This window comes from Pelophylax lessonae, assembly GCF_965119305.1.
Source record: "Pelophylax lessonae genome assembly, chromosome: 7".
Taxonomy (NCBI): domain Eukaryota; kingdom Metazoa; phylum Chordata; class Amphibia; order Anura; family Ranidae; genus Pelophylax; species Pelophylax lessonae.
In genome coordinates, this window is record NC_138774.1 from 123,488,187 (window position 1) to 123,506,844 (window position 18,658).

The 18,658-nt window shown below is 45.8% G+C and overlaps 1 protein-coding gene across 1 annotated transcript in view; it reads right to left on the bottom strand.

Moving 5' to 3' along the window:
* Window positions 1–18,658, bottom strand: part of MAP7D3 (MAP7 domain containing 3) — a gene marked incomplete at both ends in the record, with an annotated part of 267,062 nt that overhangs the window by 139,185 nt on the left and 109,219 nt on the right. Inside the window, 1 exon segment of the mRNA XM_082264163.1 lies at window positions 6,868–6,963. Within this exon segment, the coding sequence (XP_082120289.1) occupies window positions 6,868–6,963 (96 nt within the window).

Sequence of the window (18,658 nt, forward strand, 5' to 3'; positions counted from 1 at the left end):
GCGAGCCGAAGTGATCGCCACCCAAAAAGGTGACCTTCTTGGACAACATAGACAACGAGATCTACCTGATCCGTTCAAAAGGACCATGTTGTAACACGGACAGAACAAGATTCCAGTCCCAAGGAGGCAGAGGCACCCTCCTAGGAGGGACCAGATGCCCCTGAACAAAAGTGCCAACCAAGGAGTTAGATGCCATAGGACGTTGAAAGATAACGGCCATCGCAGACACCTGACCCTTGATCGCAGCCAGCGCCAAACGCTGGCAACACCCTTTCGAAGGAAGGACAACACCCTGGACACCGAGTACGGGCGAGGTGAAAACCCCCTGGACTCACCCCAGGTAAAATAGGCCTTCCAAGTATGGTAATAGAGCTTCCCCGAGGAAAATTTCCTCGCGTCGATCAAAGTGTGAATGACCTCAGGGGAGAAACCCCTATCCCTCAGGACCTCGGTCTCAACAGCCAGGCCGTCAAAGCCAGCGACTGTAAAGCAGGATGGAATATCCGCCCTTGAGACCGGAGATCTTCTCGAAGAGGCAGACGCCACGGGGCGTCGACCGCCAAATGCACGAGGTCTGCGTACCAGGACCGGCGAGGCCAGTCCGGTGCCACAAGAAACACTGTGTTCTGGTTCCGAGTTCAACCTGCGAAGGAACCTGGACAGCCATTGAAAACGGTGAAAGCGCATACAGCAGTCGGTACTGATGCCACGGAGCTACCAACGCGCCACGACGCGTCTGCCCGAGGATCGCGCGGCCTTGCCACGAAGCCTTTTCACCTTGCTGTTCAGACGAGACGCGAACAGGTCTACCTCCGGAAGACCCCACTTCGCGCACCACATCTGGAAGACATCCGGGTGGAAGGACCATACCCCCTGGTCCGGGGACTGTCGGCTTCATATAATCCGCCTGCCAGTTCTCCACCCCCGGAATGTGAACCGCCGATATCGCCGGGACGTGTGTCTCGGCCCAAGACAAAATGTCGGCCACTTCCCGAGCCGCTCGGGCCCTCTTGGCGCCCCCTTGGCGATTGACGTAAGCCACCGCCGTGGCATTGTCCGTCAGCACCCGAACCGGACAGCCCTGCAGCCCGTCCGGCCAACGTTGAAGGCAGAGATTCACCGCACGTAATTCCAGAATGTTGATCGGAAGGGAGGAAACCTCCTCCGACCAAGTTCCCTGGGCGGACAGAACGCCCAGAACACCACCCCAGCCCGACAGGCTGGCATCCGAGGTGACCACCGTCCAAGAGAGAGGACGAAAAGACTTGCCCCCCGACACCGCCGGGGACTGGAGCCACCACAGAAGATCCCTCCTGGTGCGATGGCCCAACGAAACCTGGAGATCCAGAGATTGCGGTCGCCCGTCCCACCTGGACAGGATCTCCGCTTGGAGACCCCGCGTGTGAAACTGGGCGAAGGGAAATCGCCTCGAAAGCCGAGACCATCAATCCCAGACATCTCAAGTGCGTCCGGAGTGACGAGCACGGAGCGTCCCTAAGGGACCTGATGTCTTCCTGAAGAGTCCTGAGTTTGTCGTCTGGTAGGAAGATCTTCGCCCGGACCGAGTCCAGAATCATTCCCAGGTAGGGAAGACGAATCGACGGACACAGCGTCGACTTTGGAAAATCATCGTCCAACCAAACTCCTGTAGAGTCAGCATCGTGATGGACAGGTCCTCCTCCAGACCCTGGCTGGTCGCAGACCGAACCAGAATATCTTCCAGATACCCCAGGACAGAGATGCCCTGGGCTCTCAACAAGCACCTTGGCGAAAAACTGTGGAGCCGAAGCGAGACCAAAAGGTAACGCCACGAATTGGTAGTGATCCTCCGCAATGGCGAATCGAAGGTACCTCTGGTGACCCTCGAAAAACGGGATGTGAAGGCACGCATCCTTCAAGTCTATGGAAGCCATGAATTCCCCCGGAACCAGGGCGGCCACCACCGACCACAGGGATTCCATGCGGAACTTGCGAACCCGCACAAAGCGGGTCAGAGCCTGTAAGTCCAGAATTGGACGTACCCTGCCCTCCTTCCTGGGCACAGTGAACAGATTGGAAGAGAAAACCCCCGAAATCTGTCCCGATGAGGCACCGGAACCACCTGAGGGAAAAAATCTGCTCTCCGGCCGAGAGAGAAAACTCGATCTTGTAGCCAGAACGAACGATTTTCTGAACCCACCTGTCCCGAACACGGACCAACCAGGGTTGAAGAAAAACCGAGCAAGCGTCCCCCCCACCCCAGAACTGGGTGAGGGCGCCCCTGCAGGCCGCATTATGGGCAGCGGGTCCGGACTGGCTGGACTTCTGGTAACCTGACCACGGCTTCTTTTGGGAGCCTTGTCCTTTGAACTGCTTGCCCTTATAGTGCGCCCGAAAGGCACGAAAGGACCCCCGAGAGGGCCTAAAAGAAGCATGCTTCTTACCATGAGCAACCTTAGCCTTGCGGGATTGGGGCAAGAGCGTGCTCTTACCACCCGTGATCCCCTTTATCAGTGTATCCAAGGATTCTCCAAAAAGGCGAGATCCATCATAGGGCAGATTGGCTAAGATCTTGCGCGAAGAGTGGTCCACAGACCAACACTGCAACCAAACCAGGCGGCGAGACAATACCGCCACACAGTGTACACGTGCAGCCAACGGTACTATATCCAAGTCCACATCACACAAATACATGACACCCTGATGGACTTGATCCACCATATCCAACGTCGCCGGTGAGGCTGAATCAGCCACCAGGACGCGCCTGAGTACCTGCGTCCAATTCGCGACAGCCTGGGCTGTCATAAGCGAAGCAAATAGAGCCTTTAGCATAGAACCCGTAATAGAGTAAGTATGACGGGCAAGAGACTCCAGCCTCCTGTCCGTAGCATCCCGGAACACCGGGGTGTCCTCTGCAGGAATCGCAGTGGACTTATTCAAAACCGCCACCGCGTGATCCACCGGAGGTGGCACACACCACCGCTCATCAGTAGTGGGCGTGAAAGGATACCGCAGCCTGAACCTACTTGGTACAGCAAAGGGCTCGCGTACATTGCGCCATTGTTCCTTAACAGCGCACTGAAAATCATCAGTGCAAGGAAAGACCTGCAATGTCATGCGTCTTTTCTGCATCCCATAAGCTGCCAGGGCAGCAGGAGGACATGGTTCATCCTGTAAACGCAGTGCTTGCTTGATAAAAGCAATCAATTCATCCATGAGTGCAAGCTCTTCAGGCGAGCCAGGGGGAGAATTATCCACCCCTTCTACCTCAGCCTCCACCTCGGACCCCACAAGATCCAGGGAGGAACGGGACCCCGATAAGGAGACCCCAGCTATAGCAGCCCCATCACCATCACCCTCTGAATCAGAGGAGATTGAAACTCTGGGCCGTTTTGTGGATCGAGCAGCCACAAGCATTTGCACCTGAGCAGCAATGTTAGCCACAACCGCAGCCAAAACCCCCCCCCGGGGGGGGAAACAGCAGTCCCTTGGTCACCCACCAAAGTGGTAGGAAATTTGCTTTCCTGAGAATCCATTGCCCCAATACCATGCCGGAGAATAAAGGGTTAACAGCCCCTTAAACAAACGTGGCGAGCGCTGCCCACCGCACACACACACTAGCACAATTTTGACCCCCACAGGGAGAAAAAAAACAACTCAGGCAAGGAAATAGGGACAGGGAGGTAAAAACCTGTAAAGACCACCGCTGCTGCTGCTTCGATCGGTGCGCCCAGGGAAAGGAAGCGATGCAACACAGGGTGCTCTATGAAAGGCTACAAGAAAATGGCCGCCCGCAGTGAGACCATGCGGCCGGAGTGAGCGCTGCCAAAATGGCGCCGTTTGGCGCCGAAAACGCCGCTCCTCCACCTCAGTGAAGAAAACACACCACAGTATTAAAACATGGCGGACCGCCGCAGCGGTCGCTGTAATGTGCCCCAAACATGATATAAACATGCCCCACAGCACACAGCCGTTCACACATTCACAGTCTGACACAGATAGTGCAGCACATCCCCCCCGCCTCGCAGCCCACAGCATGCAGCCAGAGAGATAGGGAACTTAACAGTGTGAACACAGGCAGGGTAACAGTCCCAGACTGACCCCCCCCAGACAGAGAGGTCCCCACACAGATACACTTACCTCCTAGATGGTGTGGGGGACCCGCACAGGCGAACAAGCCACTGCACATGTGACAGGGAGAGTCGCATCCAGGACGCAGCAAAAATGGGGTTGAGAAACCGCACAGCGTCCAGTGAGGTAGCCACCTCACCATAGCATCCCTGCACCGAACAGGGATGGGTCGTTCATTGTGCCAGGAGCGTTACCTGGCTGAACGCTCGATGGCAGGCTGGGAAGCCACTGACACACAACCTGCTAACAGGGGGATCAGCCCGAGACCCAGCCCGCACGAATCCTCTTCATCAGAAGACTAACGCTGACAAAATAACAGCTAAGAGAGAAAAAACTCAAACAAAAATCAAAAAAGAATAGAGAAAGGCTGAGACAAAATGCCCCAGCATAGAGACATCCAGCTACTCCTGACAAGCTAGACATTGAAACTGAAGTATGAAACAGGAGGGTATAGACTGAGGGGACCACCCCCTGGAGTGGGGATATGTTAAAAGCTTTAATATTGACATATTCTGTTGCCTAGCTACTCCTACGGAGCAAAGTCTAATACCCCATTGTGACGAATATGAAGATGGCGGCGACTGTCGGAGGACGTAAGAGAAATTTGCTTTCAGTTTGAACCAGAGACTGTGGAAGCAGGGCTTGAGGGACTAGGATAGAATGTGTGAGCCTAGGAAGGGGGTAGACACCTATAGATCACAATTCTGCCAATTTTAGCATTCCAACTAGTACCTGAAGTTGAGTTGGCTTGCTGTCCTATTCCCCTATCAATTTACCTGAAGCTTACATTTGCAAACTGACCATTCTTAAAACCGTTTAAAACAGATGTCACTTTTCAAACTGTTATCCAACTTGCACTCAAAGTGTTTGCCTACTTTTGAAACCTTTCTTGAAAAGGCTTGGGGGAGGGGTTAATACAGTAATCTATATACATGGAATTTGCATAGAAACCTTCGATTTGTGTACACTGGTTGGATTGAAGGCTACAGATAAATTTGCCCTAGTATTTGTATGACTTAAAGGAAATCTTTGATCACAGCATATAATTTTAATTTTTAACATCAGCATTGCAATAGCAATACAAATAGTTATTTTTAACAATCTACAAAAAGATTTCTCAAAAAATCTCCTTTCCTGATGTGAAGTCTGCACTGAAGGCCATCTCTTTCAACTTCAAGGATACATGCTTTGCAGCTTCTGGTCTGCTATTTACTTTCAATTTCTAAAGGCTACATGTCCAATGGTACCATGCTGCCTACAAGCTGCGATTCCTGGACTGATTTGCCCCCTGAAACACCTCTCAGCACCCCTGTAGTTCAGAAGGCAGGCTCAGTGCATTTTGCAACACAGCAATGCCGATCAGCAAAGTATAGTAAATATGTGCCACAGAATTCAAGGAAGTAAGTGTGTGTGTATCTTTTCAAAGGAAGTTTACAAATTCAAGATCGTTCAGATTTATAGCAGGTTAGCAATAATTGAAATATAAACGTTGAAATTAATATATGATTTTCCATTTTGACCACAGATAAGCTTAAAGTCTCATGCAGACTGGACATTACCAAAATATCAGTAGGAAGCTTTTTTTAGCTTTTTTCAGCTGTAGCATTTTTTAGCAAAACTATACTCCCACAAATGCTTATGGCTCAAAAACGTTGAAAAACGTGGACTAGCCGCATTTGGCGTTTTTCAGCTTGTAGCTTTTATCAGCATTAAATCGTTTTTACAGCTGAAAAACGCCTACTAAAACCCACTAGTTCTGTTTTTTTTTTACAGCCAGAAAACGCCGTCAAAACTGCTGATAACAGCCTGTGTGTGCATGGACACATAGGATAACATGCTGGGGGAGTTTACTGGCTGCAGAAAAAAAATGTCTGACGCCAAAAACAGCAGCTGTAAAAAGGTCCAGTGTGCATGAGGCCTTAAGGGCCGATGCACACCACAATGTCTGCGTTCCGTAGTGCTTTCTGCATGTATGTTTTTGAGGAGTTTGATACGTTTTGGTGCGTTTCTTTCCCTCTTTTTCTTCATCTCAATTGAGGACATGATGCATTTTGTTGTGTTCCATACAGAAAAAATGCAAGATATTCGATTTTTGGGACTGCACCGGAACAGTCAAACACTGTACATGGGGGTTTTTTGTTTTTTTTATGCAGAATAAAATTGCACTGGACTATATTGGTGTGAACCAGCCCTGAGTTAAGACATTTGCCACATTAATGAGTTAGTTAAAAAGCATATAGCTTCTACTATCAGAATGAAGATATAAGTGTATACTGTTGCCTGTGGATATGTATCAGTAATGAAGAAGACTGTCAAGAACAGCCCCGTACCCATACTAGGTTTGGATTTAACCATTCAACTATAAAGAAAATGCCACAATGTTTTTTGTTGCCTGTATATTTCGTGAAGGGAATAATAAACCATGCATAGAAGAAATAAAACATTTTAAAGCATGCTAGCAACATGTAAATAATGTAAAGAAAGCACAAAATGTTAATAGAAGTAATATATAACAACCGGCCAGAGCCTTGGTTGGGTGTACCTGTTGCCCATATGTAACAGAGAAGCCACTGCTACATCATAGATCAAAAAGAAATCTGAGGAAAATGGTGTCATTAGTTTCAAGTGATCGGCTGAATACTGTTAGGGTCACAAAAGGACTTCCTGTACTCTTTGCGGGTGACAGGTACACCATAAAAAAAATAAAGAGATAGCTAGTATTGGAGGTTAATAAAGCCAGGAAACACAATTATATACCACTAGGTCCACTCTTATCTTCTGCCTGTGCCACAGCAGTGGAAGTATTTTTGATTATATTATCTACAGAGCTGGGAGAACCAATTCCTGGGGCACCTATGTGAGGACACAATATATAGACAGGTGGACAAGAACAGTCACATCTTTGAATGTGTTTTTTAATCACATTAAGCAAATTCAAAAAAACAAAACACATATATATTCTTTACATTCTGCAGAAAGGCATCGCACACAAATTTTACAGCTCATCATTAGGGCATCTATAAGTGAAATGGATGGGAAAATTTTATCCAGCTCCTATTCCTTCAATTAAATGATTTAAGATTGAGCAGTACCAACACCTGTCTGCTGGGATGAATTCGGCCCCATTTACACAGGGTGATTATGTGCGTGCCCCTGCAGGGCTGTGTCGACAAGGGGATGCACAGGTGTTTGTTGCATCCCCATGCCAGCAGTCCCACAGATGTCCATTGGGACACGCAGCTACATGGACACAGCCATTGTGTCCCACTGTGACAGCCATGTGGGTGCAAGGCTCCAAAAGCACCCAGGGTGAGTTCAGAGAAACACACCTGCACCCACATGGATGCCATACTGGGACACAGAGGCTGTCCATGCATCCACGTGTCCCAGTAGACATCCGTGGGACTGCCGGCATGGGGATGCATGAACACCTATGCATCCCCTTGACAGCACAAAATGGACCTGGACGGTGCACCAAAATAATTGTCCCGTGTGAATGGTCCCTCATCACAAGAGCCCTTTCTTCCCCCATTAACTTAAATATGGTAATATAAAACACATTTCTGGTACAGGAAAGCTGGTGTTCCAAGCACATTAAATTTGGTACGTTACATCACAATTTACCTATCCAAGGCCTACTACCAGAATAGATGGGGGGGGGGGGGGGGGGAGAGAAAGAGGCTGTATAAGCAAGTAAAATTAAAAGTTACGTGCTTGAGTCCTGACGGAGCGGGACACAAGCCTACATACTGCTTAATAAAAAGGGGTCATAGGCAACACTTAATATTTTTATTTGATTTTGTAATTCCTTAAAAGAGGGAAAAACCATTTAGAGAAATGAAAGCATTTCATTTTGCTTTGGGGCTTTGCAAAATACAAAAATATCACAGATTTTAGTCCTATATTTAACCTAAAAACACAACTCAATGTTTAGTGCCATATACCAGCGCAAAAAGGTAAGTAATAAATAACAAGTGAGTAAAAAGCGAAATAGATAGCAAATAGAAAAAGTCACTCATAAATTATACTAAAGTGCATTGTGCAATCAACGTGCATGACATAAAAATATGAACCTGAAAATATAAACAGTGTCCCCCTCCAAGGGGTGAAATAACAAGAGTGGACCAAAGTCGGTCCAATATGCGTGCTATTCAATGTTTATTTGGCAGTTCATAAAAAGACTGGATTCTAGTCAGGAAGGATGGACCAAACCACTCAGTTTCTATTTCAGAATATGAGTGCAAGAATATTATTGGTCTGGGTAATGTCAAAGATGAGAGAAGCGTTTTTTTCTGTATGTGGTGGCCAAAGTGGCAGGTGAAGACATACTTGACTAAGTTATAACCCATGCCCAGTTTTTTTTTTTTTTTTTTTAAGACCCATTCATTTTTTCCCCTCTTTATTTTCACCAGCGGATCCCGTTAGTAACATTTCCTGTCCTAGGGTGAGAATTCTCACTCAGTGCACTGTATATATAGAGAAGGGTTGAAATCTTAAGATAGGAACTATGTTAGAAAATATCTAGCAGAAATACCAGGCAAATGTTTGCACATTTATACCAAAACAATTTCAATTGTACATTTAATGAGAACAGAGCAAATAAGGGTTAATTGTTTGGAGTTTACCTACACTTTAAAAGCTGTCTCAGTTGAGTGCCCAAACTTTGTGAACTGCAGAACTGTGTGTTTTGGAAGGATTTCCTTTCACTTCCTGTTTTGGGTACAGGACAGAAAGTATAGGGAAATCTATCCAAATCTGTAACACAAATAGTGCAAAAAAAAAAAAAAAAATTTGACAGGGATTACAAACCTCCCCAACTTTACTATTCAAAAACAAACAAAAAATTATACTTTAGGCTCCTTTTACACTTGTGCGACTTGTCCTTCCACTTGGAACTGTAAAGTCGCATGACAAATTGTACTCCATGATTTCCAATGAGTACTGTTCATATACGTGCGACTTCAAGTCACAACTTCAAAGTAGTCCCTGCACTACTTTGGTCTGACTGATGGGTTTTGAGGTCCATAGACATAGGCATTGCTTCAAGTCCAGTCAAAATTGTGGCACATTTGCGTCAAAAAAGCAGCAATATTGCATAATTTTTAGGTCACAAAAGTGTGAAAGGGGTTTGAATATAATCGGGATAAAGTGTAATGATTACATTAATGACAATATAAAAGCAAACCTTTCATTAATCTGGACAATTCAAACTGCATACATAATGAAAATGGCATACGTCAAGGCTACATTCAGCATAAGCAGAGAAAGATAGCTGTGCTAACTGGAAATTACAATTTTACCTTAAAACCTAAGCTCCAGTCCTTACCCCCCACTTTCTAACTCTCTAATATCCAGTGAGGCACCCAAAATCACAAAGGAACAGATAAGGAGGATTATCTGGGGATTGGGGGTTATTTTTTGGGATAGTTTTAGATTCTTAGGTTTTCAGATGCATGTATCTTTGGATCTACTGATCAATTTGGCATGTGGTTTTCTCTGAAGATCTCTGTTGACAAACTTTTTATGATACAAAGTTCATACAGCTGTGAGCGCTGTGGTAATTTATCGATTCTTCCTATTAGGATGTATCGGCTTCCTCATACGAGAAAGATTTGCATGGCATCAGTGATCCACTGATCGCTGGTGCAATACTATACAAGCTCCTGCAACAAAATATAATAGACACATTTTATTACCTGCAGAAAAAAAAAATGTGCATTTATTATTTATTTATTTTTTGTTTTAAAGTGAACTTATCCTTTCATAAAGAATATGTAGTTTTTAACTGTATTACTTTCTTAGTACCACAATTTTTGCATATGCTATAAAACATCCCTGCTACACAACTGTTTGTTGAAGTCATTGCTTTTTTTTTTTTAGGATACAAGCATTTTAACTTCTCAACTGAGGTTTCATGCATTTTTTGTTATTAAACCACAACAGGGACAGGACATACCATGAAAAAAATGGGTCTTGTTTACTGGTGGCTGCTATACTCACTTGAAGTCTTCTGCCCCTGGTAGGTCACTTGTCCTGTCACAGGGGGAACATTAAAATCTTCCCAGGTAAAAAGTTCCTTCAAAAAAAGTGATGCCCACTGGAGTGCACCTCAAGAAGCTGACTCGAGAGGGAACCACCTGTTCTGGGAAAAGCTATGTAGCAAGCCATCACAACTAAAGTACAAGGCTCCAGCCACTTCAAAAAATTGGGGACCTACCTCAAAGGCAGAGAGAACTCTTGAAGGAATCTATTCATTCTGGCATGATATCACAGATTAAAGCAGAGTTAAAAAAAAAAAAAAATTAAAAGCAAATACTGTAGCTGCTGACTTTTAATATGAGGTCACTTACCTGTCCACATAACCCACAATGTCGCCAATTGGCTTTGGGTGCAGGTGCCAGCGTCTTCACTAAGAGAAACAGGAAGTGAAGCCTTGAGGCTTTACAGACTGTTTCCTACTGTACCTGTGCGAGTCACACTGCGCTTTCTGAATGTTCCCGCTGTCTTCTGCGACCTGTGTGTCTGCCAGAAGGCAGTGGGGGGAGAAGGGGCCGGAAATTTCGTAGCTTGCTGCGATCATTGTGTGGCAGTCCTACCCGGAAGTGTGAGCAGGTACCTGGTGTTGACAAGTATCTGCTCCCCCTACCACCCAAAAAGTGCCAATGTGGCAGCCGAGGGTGGAGGGGGGCACCAGCTGAGTTTCCCCTTTTTGGTGGAGCTCCGCTTTAAGGTTACTGCCATCACGAGGCAGAGGGACTCTAGCTGCCTGTCACTCGAATTCTGAAAAAGGTGGACACACCCTCAAGCCTTTTAGTGGTCTTCCTGGTAATGTGGGTCCCTGCCAGTGTTAATTTCGATGACTAAAATATTTTTGTAGACTAAATTAACACCATTTTAGTCAACTAAAATGAGAACTATTCAGTTTACTAAAATACAACTAAAACTAAAAATAGCATTTTAGACAAAAGACTAGGACGATAAATTGAAAATGAACACTGCATTACCACATAAACCTAAGTAGAGGACAGCTACTAAGCTGCTGAAATGAAAAAGAAAAAAAATGAGAAAAAAGGCTTCATTTTTTTTTTCTTCTAAATATTTGATGCTGCTAATATATCCAGGTAATATGTGCAATGGCAGTACAACCAACAGAGTTTACCGTTTTTTTATGTTTAAAAGTTACACCTGTTGGTTAAAAAGCAATAATTGGGTTTATGAAACTTGGTTTTAATTTATAAAAATGTTATATAGCATAACGGCTAAATGTGTGTCTGTAGTGCATATTCAAACCTTATAATGACACATTATTAAATTTCTTACTCCAGCAGTATTTAATGAGTTTGGCAATTTTAGAGAAATGCTTTAATAATGCATTACAATTTAACTAAGCCCCATTTGATTTTAGTCGACTAAAATGTACTGGAGGATTTTAGTCAATTAATATACAACTAAAACAAAAATTCAGACGACTAAAATGGCATTTTAGTCAACAGACTGACTAAAACGAATCTAAAAGTGACGCCAAAATGAACACTGGTCCCTGGTGAAACTATGTTGGGAACAAACCACAATTAACAAATTTCCTTTCAAAGTTCCCTCTCTCAGGTGGAGCTTAGGCTCCTTTAGGGTGTTTCCAGTCCGCACAGAGGATTATTTCATATAGCAGGTTTAGGGTCTTTGTAGTTCTAAGAGCTGTAAATGATCTAAGGCCTGGAACTGCAGGCTGATCCTCCAGAACCTGGGGATAATAAATCAAAAAGGTTTGAAACAACTCCCGGTAAATCCGAGTCAACAGCAGAAGACTGCAGTGCCTAGAAAACAGAGTCAGACTTCTAGGACTCTGAATGAGCCAGAGATGGAGACTATGATCTCAGACTCAGTTTGGTTTAAGATCTCAGAAGGGTCAGAGACTAAGCAGAGAAAGGAGCTGAAACACGGCTAATGATTCTGTCAGGAGAAGATCCAAGTAGATGAGCACAAACAGCTAAAATATCTTGAGTGAACAGGGAGCTACTGGCATCTTAACCAGGTTAAAAAAAACAAAACCCAAAACAAAAAGACACTCAATGGTGCAAATAGAGGCGCTATATGTCTACTCCAGGTATGGCCTTCAAATCTAGGCTGAGGAAAGGATGATCCAGAGAGCTGTGATACAAACACTAGCCAAAGCAGCTATGCTGGCAAAAAAAATCTTGACTGAAGTCACAGCAAAATAAATAACTCTGCAAAGCAGTATTAACAACAAAAAATAGACTCCGCAGAAAAGGCGCCCATCCCCCTAGGGCACAAGCAAAAACCTAGGCATGCCGGGTAAGAAGAGGGGTTATATTGAGGCTATCCGACAGATTTTTACGTTTTTCAGTGTCCTCAGTGGGGGTTGAGACCAATAGCCACAAATATATTTTTAGCATAGTGACAAGATAAGTAGTACATCTATTATCTCTTTTTTAATATCATTTACTGCACTCCTGCACTGATACTGTAATTGAAAGAGGGGAAAGTTGGAGGGCTAAGCAGTCTCTAAGTGAATAATTAGGAATGACTGAAAAATACTGCCATAAAGGCCTAATACAAAGGTGTTTTGCACACATTGATTTCTTCATCAAACATGGCATGCCCACACTGCAAGAAATACAAGCAGGGATCTATAGAGGAAGCATGTAAAATGCATTACTGAATGCCTATTTGCTTGTACTGGCATGCACAAGAGCAATTTATGAACTTAAAACTAAAAAACAAAGTATTGGACTTTAACAGTTGCCAAGTATAATCCCAATAGGAAAAAAAAAAAAAAAAAAAAAACAAGAGTACGCGTTGTAAAAAATGGATTTTTGTAAAATCTTACCGTAAAATCCTTTTCTCTTAGCTCATCGACAGACGTAGTCCTCGGTGATACACCACCTTCGGGTTATGTTACCTCCGCAGGAGCAGGACTAGACAGGAAATTAAAAAGCTCTGGCCACACCCTAGGGGCAGTCCCAGAGGGTATATCCTCTCTCTCTCTGCCTCAGCAAATCAGTTATGTGAAAAAGCAGTGCTTAGAGAATTTAACCCAACCCAACTCCAAAACAGAGGGGCGGGGACTACGTCTGTCGATGAGCTAAGAGAAAAGGATTTTACGGTAAGATTTTACAAAAATCCATTTTTCTCTAGCGCTCATCGACAGACGTAGTCCTCGGTGATACACCACCTTCGGGACGTCCCAGAGCAGTATCACGACTGAGGGGTGGGAAAATGGAAATCAATCCCAATCTAGAAGGCCCAACCGGTGCCAACTAGAAGTTTACAATGCTCATCCTTAATGATGAGACTCAACCAAAAAAAGAGAAAACAATTTTTTTTTTTTTTTTTTAAACAGAAAAAAACCCTCGAGGTAGACCACCGGTCTCCTCAAATTGCGGCCTGCAAAACCTTGCGGCCAAATGAGGCATCCGCCGATGCCGTCACATCAATTTTAAAGAATTTTGTAAAGGTATGTACCGACGACCAGGTGGCCGCCTTACATACCTGGACCACTGACGCCTGATGGCGAAAGGCCCAGGAAGTACTGAGCGCTCGAGTGGAGTGCGCCCTAACAGGGAACGGAGGACTCTGACCCTTAATAGAATAAGCCTGTACCACCGTTTGTCTAATCCATTTGGCAATGGTCGCGGCAGATGCAGGCAAACCCTTTCTGGGGCCATCCGTGATCACAAAAAGTGAATCCGTCTTACGGAATGATTCCGTAGCTTTCAGGTATACCCTGATTGCCCGAACCACATCTAAGGAATGCAACGCATGTTCCCGATGATGCTTGGGCTGAGGACACAAGGAAGGTAGTACAATATCTTCATTCAGATGAAAATCTGAAACCACCTTGGGAAGAAAAGATGGCTTAGGATGAAGTACTACCTTATCCCTATGAATCACTAGGTATGGTGACTGGCATGATAATGCAGCCAGTTCTGACACCCTGCGAGCAGAAGTAATAGCCACCAAGAAGGCCACCTTCTGGGATAGAGTAAGCAAGGGAATCTCCCTGATGTTTTCAAAGGGAGGTTTCTGTAGAACCGACAAAACCAAATTAAGATCCCAGGGCGGTAAGGGCGCGCGGACTGGAGGAGCCAGGTGCCGCACCCCCTGGATGAAATTCCGCACCAAGGATTTGGTAGCTAAAGGCTTCTGAAAGAAGATTGCTAATGCTGAAACTTGACCCTTGATGGTGCTCAAGGCTAGCTTCTGCTCAACCCCTTGTTGCAAAAAGGCCAATATTCGAGTCACCGAATAGGTACGTGGGGGAAATCCTAAAGATTCGCACCACGCAATATAAGTCTTCCATGTGTGATAATAGACTTTGCTGGAAGTCGCTTTCCTTGCTTTAATAAGGGTAGGAATGACTGAAGTAGACAAACCTCTGTCCTTCAGTACTTGGGTCTCAATGGCCAGGCCATTAAAACCAGCGACTGTAAAGCACGAAGGTAAATTGGTCCTTGAGACCACAGACACTCCCTGAGACGAAGTTCCCACGGAACGTCTGCGACTAACATGTCCAAGTCGGCCAGGCCGGCTTGAGGAGGCCAGCCTAGAATTTCTAGGACCACTGGCGCTGATTGGATCTGAACCAGGCGTCCCTAGATGTATCTGGCCCCGACCATCCGAGAAAGTGGTCATTTTCTGTTCCCACACATTTATCAGATACCTGATTGCTATCAGGAAGGGTGATCTTTTCTGGTTGAACCTCAGGGACCGAAGTCACCCGACTAGAGGCTACTTGGCCTATCTGGTCAACCAGATCCGATTCCTGTGAGGTATCGGGACTAATCTTAGGAAAAGGTAAAGGAAAAGATCTTTTCAGGGAACGGTAACTACCGCTTCCTGTGGTACTTAAATGTTGGAAGGGAAGAATCGCACCGGTAGTAGTGGTTGATGCTCGATCTAATGTCCTGAATACCGGTGAAAACGTCCCCCCACCCTGAAACCGGGTGGGGGCGCACCTTCAGGCTGTGTACTCCTTTGCTTCGGGTTTGGCTGGGTTGGTCCCCTTCTTGAACCCTCCTGGAGGAGTCTTGCCTTTCCCGCTAGTACCAGCCGAGCGCCCTTTATGGGCGGTAAAGAAAGGTCCTCGCTTGTTGCGAGGTCCCTTAGCTTTTGCAGCCTGTGGCAAAAAAGTGCTCTTGCCCCCAGTGGCATCCTTAATGATTTCATCTAGGTTGGCTCCAAATAGACGATTCCCCTGAAAGGGGAGATTGGTCAAGGTCTTTTTGGAACCTAGGTCAGCTGACCAGCATTTTAACCACAGCACACGTCTGAGGATCACTGCTAACTTAGATGCATGCCCTAATAGGGGAGTAGTGTCCAAGGCTGCGTCACAGATAAACCGTAGCCCTTGTATGATCTGTTCCATCAAATCAGATGTCTCCTGGGGAATATCTTTTCCCCTAAGATCTTGGCGTACCATTTTCGCCCATTCCGTAAGTGTCTGGGAAACTAGACCAATAACGATTACTGGTCTAAATGCTGACCCTATCAGAGAAAAGATAGTGCGGGACTCTGCTTCTATCTTTCGATCCACCGGATCCTTAAAGGACGAAGTGTCCTCCACTGGAATAACCGTGGCTTTATTCAGCCTGGAAATAGGCGGATCCACGACTGGTGGTACCGTCCATTTCTTAATGATGGATTCCTCAAACGGATAGCGTCTAGCAATACGCTTGGAAATAGTAAAGGTACGTTTAGAATGCTCCCATTCTCCTTTAATCTGATTACCAAAACATTTAGGTACAGGAAAAGCCTTCGCCGTCTTGATGGGCTTATTCGTCCCAAAAGGCCTCTCTGTTTCAGTTGCCTCTGCCGGTAAAGCCTCAAGTTTTAAGGTTTCTTGCACTGCCACAACTAGTGCGTCCACCAAAGCTTCTTCCTGAATTATAGCAAGAGAAGAAGCGTCCTCCTCACTGTCTGAGGGGGCTTTACCTGGGATAACAGCCCTTGCAGAGGAACCTGCAACTGCCGTGACCATCTCTGAATCTGAGTCAGAGGTGTCAGATGGTATAGGGGTAGGCGGGGGTCGCTTCCTAGACCCCCGTCCCTGACAGGCCGCCTCCACCCGAGCCACCATAGACTCCAAAATTGCTGTAAATGACTCTATACTCTGTGCACCGGCGGGTCCCGAGGCCCCCTCGAGGGAAACAGGTGGGGGAATATGTGTGGCAGGGTCCATAATAACTCCAGTTACTTCCTGGATAATATAATTCAAAAGTAAAGAAAAAAACTTTTTTTTTTTTTTTTTTTTTTCTTTTCTGACCCCCAGCGCCACAAAAAGCCCCTTAGTGTTACCTGCTTAGGGATCCCTATCGATCGAGAGAGAGAGAGATAGACCCCCAGGCTCACCACTTGATGCTCAGAGTTAAACTGCAACAGCTTACAGCGCTGTCTTGACAAACAGGAAGTCTCTTGGCTGGCTGCCCAGGAAGAAAGGAGGCGGCTCCGCCCCTCTGCACGCCTTCCGGCGCCTCCCCCAAGCTCCACGAGGTGTAGGATCACCTCAAACATGGCCGCCCCCATGCTGGAGACACGAGGCTACGCCAAAATGGCGGCTCGTGCGATCCAGCAAAAAAAATGGCGACGGCCTAAACTGAATAGCGGTGTGCTGCAGGGCACACAACACTCTCTCTGCATGGGGATATGGCGTGGTTGGCGGTACCGGCCCTGGCGGACCGCGTGGCCGTTCGGGAGGCCTGCTATTAGCTGGAGATCTGATTTGGAAGGCAGTCTACATGTCCGTGGCTTCTGACTGGTAGGTAGCTTATACTTAATCCATAAGATTCCCAGAATGCCACAGATTACATTTTTAAAACATGTATACAATAGATTGTTAGCTCCCAAGCCAAGCCTCCTGGCTTTTGCACACATAAATCACACTCAAAGTAGGAGGATTTGTGACATGTTATAGGATAGAAAGGACTCTTTCTTACCATACAGAGAGGGGCCCGCGTTCACCACAAAACCCGTCAGGGAAAAAGGGGGAACATACTACTCACCATACCGGAACCAGGCGGGCACCAACTCCTGACAGTACCCCTCTCCACCGGGGCGGGAGGGCTGTCGACCGATACGGACGCCGTGACTCATGGTCTTTGGCGTTTCGGCGAGACGTTTAACTCGCGTGGACAGTCCTTTAATGGGACTTTGTCGCGGCCGACCCAGCGCGGAGCTATGGCCTGCACGCGCTCGTAGGCTGAACTGGGGTGACCACCGGATCTCAACATCCAGCCCGTCGCCCAGTTCAGCTTTCTTGCTTGAAGATCTCACAGGAACACTGGAGAAAAAAAGCTGTCTAAAAAATCTTTTAAGAAAAAAATCTTGCCAGGACCTAAGATCCCAGCAAGGTATCTAGGTCCTTACTCCTAACTAGACAGAAAATAACTGATTTGCTGAGGCAGAGAGAGAGAGGATATACCCTCTGGGACTGCCCCTAGGGTGTGGCCAGAGCTTTTTAATTTCCTGTCTAGTCCTGCTCCTGCGGAGGTAACATAACCCGAAGGTGGTGTATCACCGAGGACTACGTCTGTCGATGAGCGCTAGAGAAATATACATTTTATATAGTTAAAATATCAAGGTAAAAAACAGAGAATATGTGCAGGTCAATGTATATTACATTCCCCCCTAGGCTAGATGGCTGATATGGTGTGTGTAGATACAGAGAAACCTGGTGTTGGCCCCACTTTGTACAAAGTGTAGTTGTATAGACTCAAATGAGAAAGACTTCTCCCTTATACAGGGCCAGATGCAGGAGTTCATGTACCATCACCAATAGGAATCCCTATGCGCGTTTCACCAAAAGCTTCCCCAGGGGATCCTATTGGTACTGAAAGATGTATTGTGATTAATATTGGAGTATAATTTCAAGCACATGTAGAAATATATGTATTGCAACTATAACCTTTTTAATGAGAGCTCTATAGAACAAGCATATTTTTTTCTAGTAGTAGAGTACTTCCTTTTATATATAAAGTTCAAATGAGAGTCTTCGAGTACATAGTCCACAACAGTGGGGAAGAGAAAGGAAGCAGCATACATCCAGTTTGGTGATGGCAGCACGTCAGGGTCAAGTGCAGCTAGAGAGGAACCACATGAAGGCTTAGCAAAAACTGAATGAGTGAACAAAACCGTAATGCTATGTAGCTATCGTTCGTATGGAATAGTAATACGCCTCCTTAGAAAGGCTAGGAGAGAAATGGCAAAAACAACAAAAGTAAGGAGAGACATGTCCTGCATATAGATTAGATTATTGATCGTTGTTGATTCACTTGAAAAAAAAAAACAAAAACAGAAACGGTAAGATTGCAGAAGGCAGCAAGCATCCAGCCCCCAACCCAATACAGTATACGAACCAGGTAAAAACACCCCGCTACATAATTAGCCTCTGGGAAAAAAAAAGCAATAATATTGAATAGTATAAACGTCAGAGATACTTCCTTACTTAAGATATCCATATCTGCAAGACTAACCCCCAATATTTCAGCATGAAGTGCTCTCAAGTTGGTCCCCAGCCATCCTCTTAAGTGCCATA